Source organism: Sinocyclocheilus rhinocerous, unplaced genomic scaffold (assembly GCF_001515625.1).
Source record: "Sinocyclocheilus rhinocerous isolate Xijiao unplaced genomic scaffold, SAMN03320098_v1.1 scaffold3283, whole genome shotgun sequence".
NCBI lineage: Eukaryota > Metazoa > Chordata > Actinopteri > Cypriniformes > Cyprinidae > Sinocyclocheilus > Sinocyclocheilus rhinocerous.
In genome coordinates this window covers 354,106-361,820 of record NW_015650698.1, presented here as the reverse complement: position 1 = coordinate 361,820, position 7,715 = coordinate 354,106, and the positions used below count along the sequence as shown (strand labels likewise).

The window sequence follows — 7,715 nt, the reverse complement described above, 5'->3', positions numbered from 1 at the left end:
GTTTTGCAAATGTGTTATTTTTGAGGCCGATCTGGCTCCATACTTACCTTATACTGTTGGCTATTGCTACAAATATCCCCCAGCGACTTAAGACTGCATGCTTTTGTGCTCACATATATGCTTTGAAAACAAACCATACTGATTAGTGAAGCTGTTCAGACGAGTCGTTTACCTTGGGGTTTGTCTATATCGTCGATCCACGGCGGGTGGAAAGGTTCAGGAGGGTTTGTGTGGAAGTTCTGCACATGTAGAGGAGTCTTCTCCATCTCACTGTGCTTCTGGAGGTCCTCGTGTCCCGTCGGCTGCACAATCGTCACGTTCGGCGTGAACGCCTGCATGGCTTTCTCTGGACACCAGGCGTCCTGGAGCTGTTCTTCATCCTCATCCTCATCCTCAGGCTTCTCCATCCGGTCGCTCGGTTCCTCCAGCTCTCTGTCTGGCTGGTCTCCTTCACTTCTGCGGCGCTCGGCAGGGTTTGGAGGTCTGATCTCGTCTGCATGCTTCAGCATGTTGAAATCAGTCTGATTTTCTGGGCTGGACTGCTGATCTATGATCATGTCTGTGGTTTAGCTCTGAATCTACAGACTGACGAAACTCCAATCAGACCCTTTTTTGAGTTCAGGATCAATATGAAGGTCCCACATCTCCACAAACAGAGTCCTAAACGCAGAGAGAACGAATCGGATCAAATGCAATATTGCAATCAAATATTGCAGACGAATCACTACCGTTAACTATTATTATCCCATTAACAGTTCTGGTTGTTTCCTTGAATCCTTTCCGAGGAATAAAGTTAAAAAGAACGACGTTTATTCAAAACAGAAAAAGTTTCTAACAACATGCATACACAACCGTTCAAAAGTTTTGGGTTCATATTTATTTTATTTTTTTTTTGAAAATAAAGACTTATATTGTAAGAAAAGATGTCTATTTTAATGAAATTTTTTCCAAAATTCAATGAAATTTTTCCAAACTGTGCATCTCCAAGCAAACGCAGAGGGGTTTCGTTTATGAAAGAATCTGCGTTTTTTTATTTTTTATTAATCCAGTTAGTCAATAATTAATGACCCATGCTTCATTTTTACAGTATCATTTTTAATATTTCTATATTCAAAACTTTATATTTACAACATTAATCTCATGACATTGCATTCACGCCACTTCTGAGCCTCATTAACCCGTGTAAATATACCTAACATGCCACTTTTGTGTTCTTCTGTGCTCCGCTGTAGTGCAAAGATGAACTTTGTTGATACTGATTTCAGTTGATCGGTAACTTATTCTTCCTGATTGTGTCTTATTATTCAAATTCAGTTCATAGTTTTACTTTTAAAAAGTGTATATAAATGTATGGATTTGATGTAAAAGATGACACTGATAAAAAATGACATTACAAGGGTAAAATTGGAGTCAAATATCACTTCATGGGAAGATTAATTTTGGTCATTGGGTCAGAAGGGGCTCCTACTCTTTTTTTTTTTTAATTGTGATCTTTGATTTGTGTTTTGCACTGCTACATTTCTCCAAATCTGATGAAGAAACAAACTCGTCCTGATCTCGGATGATCTGAGGGTGAGTATATTTTCAACAAACATTCATTTTTGCCTGATCTACTGCTTTAAGACTTCAGGTACATTACATTATAATTATCCTGATTCCTACATTTAGAACTAAAATGTGCATGGATTATATATTATAATTCTTATGTATATTACATGCTTAACAACAAACGCGCGTGGTATAATTGTTGTGAAGCTGAAGACAGCTGTACACATTGTGGGCAATTAAGTTATTTAACTAAATCACACAAACAAAACTTTAAAATCCGTTAAGTGGCCAAAACATAGCATGAAACATCAGTCTGCCGCTTCTATATGACATGGTTTTAATGTTAAACACTTTTCATACATTACAGGTTTTTGTTTTCTGGAAAAAAAATCAAAGTAAATCAAACCGTTCAATCATATAAAAATATTTAAATGCTTAGCTGGAAGGATGATTTTGACTCTTGGATTAAGGTTTGTTGGTAATCTGAGCACTGCAGAGGTCACTTCGGGTCAAATAAACGTCTTTTAAATAACAAACACGCACAGAATGGTCTCACATTATACATCAGGGTCCGTATTCACAAAACATCTTAAGGCTAAAAGTAGCTCCCGAACTCGAGAAAATCTTTAAAATAATGGGCGTGTCAGTCTTAAATGTTTGCTCTAAGAGTGTTTCACAAAGCGTTTTAGCGCTAAAACTAGCTCCTAAATCTGTGAAAGGTTATATAAAACCAAGCCACAAACTATCCTAAAACAGCAGTTGCCAGCAATCTGCCTCAGAATATAAACATTTTAGAAACATTTGACGATAATCAGCTTGTAAAAAGGTATCACCACGTTTGCATGCCTTACTGTCAGCCGTGATTATTCCACTCTGTTAATTAAAAGGCTGTTGATATGCATATCCGCTAATTATGAGAAGCACACATGTAAGAGGCTGACAATTAGCTGAACATATAGGCTACTTGTTTAATTAGTGACACTTAGCATGCATTTTTAAACCTTTATTTGAATATGGCAACATAATATATCGCGCTCTACAATATGAATAAATCTCTGAGAGACTATCAGCCAATCACTGTGTGCATAGTTAATAAGCATGCTGACATCATCCATAGCAACGAGGTTAACCCCGCCCCCTTACTCTGAGCTTAAAGGGGTCATCGGCACTTTTACAAGTTGTTTGAACTGAAATGTGTGTTGGCAGTGTGTGTACACAACCACCCTATAATGATAAAAATGCTCCCAGTGGTCTTTTTTTAATCTGTGTTAAATGTTTTCCCCTTTCTCAAATCGAGCCGATCTCAGATGCCTGTCTGTGTGACGTCACACAGGCAGGCCCTGGATTTCGTTTGTTTCTGAAGGGAATGTGCCCCCGATCTACTTAAATGCGTCTATGTTCGCGCAAATTATTCATGATCCAGCCTCATCTACAGAAGAAGTGAGTATAATGTTTTGTAATGAATCTTTGCAAATCGCCATTCCTATTAATGTGCTAATTAGCAAGTTTCACGATGAATGCGGCTAAAGTAAACAGTCTCTCTGAGAGCAGCTCGGAAGAGAGGGGCGGGGTCAGCAGAGCTCATTAACATTTAAAGGGACATGCACCAAAAACGGCTTGATCTGAAAAGAGCTGTTTTTGACAGGGTAAAAAAGGTGTTTTTTACACTACCATTGATGAATTGTAACCAAACTATGTTACAGACTTTTCATTAAGACCCTAAAGAATCATATCAACTTGTAGAAAATGGGCATTCGATGACCCCTTTAAGACTTCTTTCTATTCCTTTGTAAAAGTTTGTCTCGGCAGCTTTGTGAATAGGTTTTAAGAGAAAACTCTTAGCTAAAAGCTGTTACCGCTATTTAAGAGAACTCTTAGTGGTGAGATCAAATGTTTTGAGAATACGGGCCCAGATGCATGTTAACCATCTTAACATTGGTGCTTCTGAAGAAGTTATTTGCTGAGGTTACGATCGAGCGTGTCCCATCACTGCTGCGTCTGCGTCTTCCTCCGAGTGTATCTGATGATGGGGTTGTGTGGCGTGTGGATCATAGTCGTGTAGTTCACGGCGGGAAAGCATCCGTCGACCAGCTCGAAGTCGTACAGCCTCAGCAGAGTCGACCAGATGATTTTAATCTGAACGTAGGCGAAGTTTTCTCCAATACAGCGGTGACGGCCTGTCAGAGATCGACCCATTAAGACCAGAAACATTATGGCAATAACTTTAAACAATATGTGTGTGTTCAACAGTGGTTCATTGTTATGACATAAAGACACATTTCACGTCAATCCTCAGCTGTTATCTCACGCTGACTTGATAACCTCGACCTGCTTAAGTGGATTTGGAGACGAGTTATTTTATTTCACAACACTGGAATATTTACATGATGCTTTTATTGAAAGTGACTTCTATTGCATTGCATATGTGTCCCTGGAGCTTAAGTCGCTGGGGGATATTTGTAGCAATAGCCAACAATACATTGTATGGGTCAAAATTATCAATTTTTATTTTATGCCAAAAATCATTAGGATATTAAGTAAAGATCATGTTCCATGAAGATATTTTGTAAATGTCCTACCGTAAATATATCAAAACTTAACTTTTGATTAGTAATATGCATTGCTAAGAACTTCATTTGAACAACTTTAAAGATGATTTTCTCAATATTTAGATTTTTTTTGCACCCTCAGATTCCAGATTTTCAAATATTGTTCTATCCTAACAAACCATACATCAATGGAAAGATTATTTATTCAATTATTGGTGATGTACCAAAAACAAATTACAAGCAACAGGACAAACAAAAATTAAATAAGAAGAATTAAAATATGGTAGGATTATCTAAGAGAAGTCAGAAATAATGAAGTGAAAATAAAAGGCTGCATAATCTTCGCTGTATGAATTAACTATACACTGATTATTATTAAAGCTACAGATGTTATTCAGTCAAGAGCAGCGACTCTTTTTTTTAAGTTGCTTTGGATAAAAGCGTCTTCTAAATGCATTCATGTAAATGTAACAATTTAATTTTTTTACTTTTGTTGTTTGATTAATATTAACAACATTAACCTGAACATTAGCAACGCTGCCGTCACTTTAAAACCTCATTTTAATGTTACATAAATGTTAAATAAACATTCAAATAATGTTATATTTTAAGTGAAAATAAAGTTAGTAAATTGTTGTAAGAAATGTTTTAAAGCTCATTCTAATCAAGAATGATCGTTGGACATTTCAGCGTTTTTATAACATTATATTTTGGGTAAAAATAAAATTAGCAGAATGTTTAAAGAATATTTTAGTCACCTTGAAATTACATTAAATTAAGAATACTGGACATTTTAACATTCTTAGAATATTAGAAATAAACATTCAAATATCATTCGATTTTAGGTAAAAATAAAATTAGTGGAACATAAACGAAACATTTTTGTAACATTTAAATAGCATTCTGGTCACAAGAAAACTGGACGTTTTAACATTCTTAGAATATTAGAATAAATATTCAAACAACATTATATTTTAAGTAAAAATAAAAATATTTCAGAAACATTTTTGTAACATTTAAATAGCATTCTGGTCACAAGAAAACTGGACGTTTTAACATTCTTAGAATATTAGAATAAATATTCAAATAACGTTATATTTTGTGAAAAATGGTAGAAACGTTTTGTAACATTTAAATAACATTCTGATCAAAACTGCACATTTCAACATTTTAGAAACATTTCAAATCAGTGTTGCCACGAGGTTTTTCTAACTTACATTTGATTTCATGAGGTCTGAACTAGGGCTGGGCGATATAGCTAAAAAATGTATCAACGATATAATGTTTCGTATTGTTCGGTATCGATAATTATTGACATTTTTTATAACCTTTTTTTAAAACAAAGAGCAATAGAATATGTTTTTTAAATTTAACCACTGTATTTTTAAATTAACCCAATTTATTGAGACAAACAACAAATATTTTTTGTTTTACCAGTCAAACACACAATAAAAATTAAACGAATATCTAATTTCTAATGTTTTATATGCAGATTAAATAGGTTAAACTTTTGTCTTGTCTGGGCGCAATGAGCAAAATAATGCAGTGCATTTAAATTGTCAACGCAGGGAAATAACTCTCTATAAAAAAACATGCATTACGTCTAAATTAACTCGTATAAATCAAATATAATTTCGTAAATTGCATAAACAATTATGAACAAAACGTGTTTTCTAAACGTTTAAACTGTTTTAACTTTGCATGGCTACATCTCTTGTGTGAGACGCGAGTGCAGCGGTTATATTTGTCCGTCTAGAAAATGCGCTGAATATGTCTTCTGTGTGAATGGCTTGGTTTCCGTTTGAACCTAATCAAGATCTTCTCCGCATTGAGCTTCTATATTTCTCTAATGTTGTGAATGAATAACGCAGCGGCGGCGCGTCTCGTGGGCTAGACTAACAAAACATTAAAATGCAACAACGTCACTTGCATCATCATCACCGCATCTCGCGTGCCACTGATGACGCTCACCTAACATTCAAATGCAAATGTTTATTTTAAACTCGACTAATATTAATTTTTTTATTCACAATCTCCTCATCACAGGCAGGCACAGCGCTCATGTTGGTTTATGTGTGCTGTCTGCGCGTGCCTATATCGTGCGCTATATCGAATTTTTTTAATATCGTTATCGAAGAAGGTGTACCGTCGATAAATACCGATACCGTTTTATCACCCAGTGCGCAAACGTCCCGCTCGTTCCGATCAGACTCACCCGCTCCGAAGGGGATGTAAGCGAACTTCTCTCCGGCGGCGGGGTTGTCGAGCAGGTATCGTTCGGGGTTGAAGTCCAGCCGCTGTGTCCAGGTGTCCCGCAGACGGTGGTTAACCGTCGGAGACACACACACCTGGTGCCCCGGCGGGATGCTGTATTCTCCCACTTTCTGTTGAGCAAACACACAGACGCTGGTCAGTCCGAAGTCTTCTTGGCTTTATAGCTTTCCTTTAGACTCTGTAGTACCTGAGGCGTCTTGGCCATCCTCATCATGGTCATTATTGGTGGACGCAGTCGGAGCGTCTCCTTCAGACAGCGATCCAGCAAACTCAAGTCTTTAAGCTGCGACAGACGCCAAAATAAACAGTTCTTTCGTGTCTCAATCAATGACGCGACATTCAAAAGTAAAGGCATGCATGCGGCTACCTGAATAGCACGCTTTTAAATTCTGAATAAAAAATACAATTATTTTCCTTTCCGTTCTTTTATTTGGTTTAGCGTGGTGCTAAGCAACACGAAGGTCATGGGTTCGATTCTCAGGGAATGCATGAACTGATCAAATATAAACCTTAAATGCAATATATGGCGCTTTGGATAAAAGCATATGCCATGAAATACATGAAAGAAAATTTTATATATATATATATTTTTTTAAGTTCAGGATGTCAAATGTCATGTTGTCTAAAAAGCTAATTACATTTATGAAATAAATATTCATGACATATTAAAAAATATATATTAAAATAAAGTGTAAATTATTTATTTTAAATATCAAATGTTAATTGTATTTATTAGATTCTCAGGGAATGCATGAACTGATCAAATATAAACCTTAAATGCAATATATGGCGCTTTGGATAAAAGCATATGCCATGAAATACATGAAAGAAAATTTTATATATATATATATTTTTTTAAGTTCAGGATGTCAAATGTCATGTTGTCTAAAAAGCTAATTACATTTATGAAATAAATATTCATGACATATTAAAAAATATATATTAAAATAAAGCGTAAATTATTTATTTTAACAAACAAATGTTAGATTCAAATGTTAATTGTATTTATTAGCATCATTAATATACTGTTATAGCTTTTGTTAATATTTTGAATTAGTTTTTATTTATTTAAAGTTTTAGTAATTTTGTTGACATCTTTTTTTGTTTTGTTTATATATATATATTTTATTTTATTTTAGTTTTAGCACTTCAAATTAAACTAAACGAAAAATGTGCAAAGTTCTCTTTGGCAACTAATGAAATAAAATTTGTTTAATTTTTATTTTATTTCAGTTAATGATTCTTTTATTTTTAATAGTTTTAATTTTAGTTCTACTGAACTGTAATGATTGCATATTTTAAACAGTGATTTAGATTTTTACCTTTTTTTTTTTTTTTTCTTCT

At 34.8% G+C, this 7,715-nt stretch overlaps 1 protein-coding gene across 2 annotated transcripts in view; it reads right to left on the bottom strand.

Moving 5' to 3' along the window:
• Positions 1–3,263: 3,263 nt before the first annotated feature.
• cyp51 (cytochrome P450, family 51) overlaps positions 3,264–7,715 on the bottom strand; it is a 10,245-nt gene continuing 5,793 nt past the window's right edge. For both annotated transcript variants that reach the window (XM_016517506.1, XM_016517505.1), the window contains 3 exons: positions 6,559–6,654; positions 6,313–6,481; positions 3,264–3,725 (listed from right to left, as the gene is read on the bottom strand). In XM_016517506.1, the coding sequence (XP_016372992.1) occupies positions 3,535–3,725; positions 6,313–6,481; positions 6,559–6,654 (456 nt within the window). In that variant the 3' untranslated portion in view covers positions 3,264–3,534. The remainder of the gene's footprint in view (positions 3,726–6,312; positions 6,482–6,558; positions 6,655–7,715) is intronic.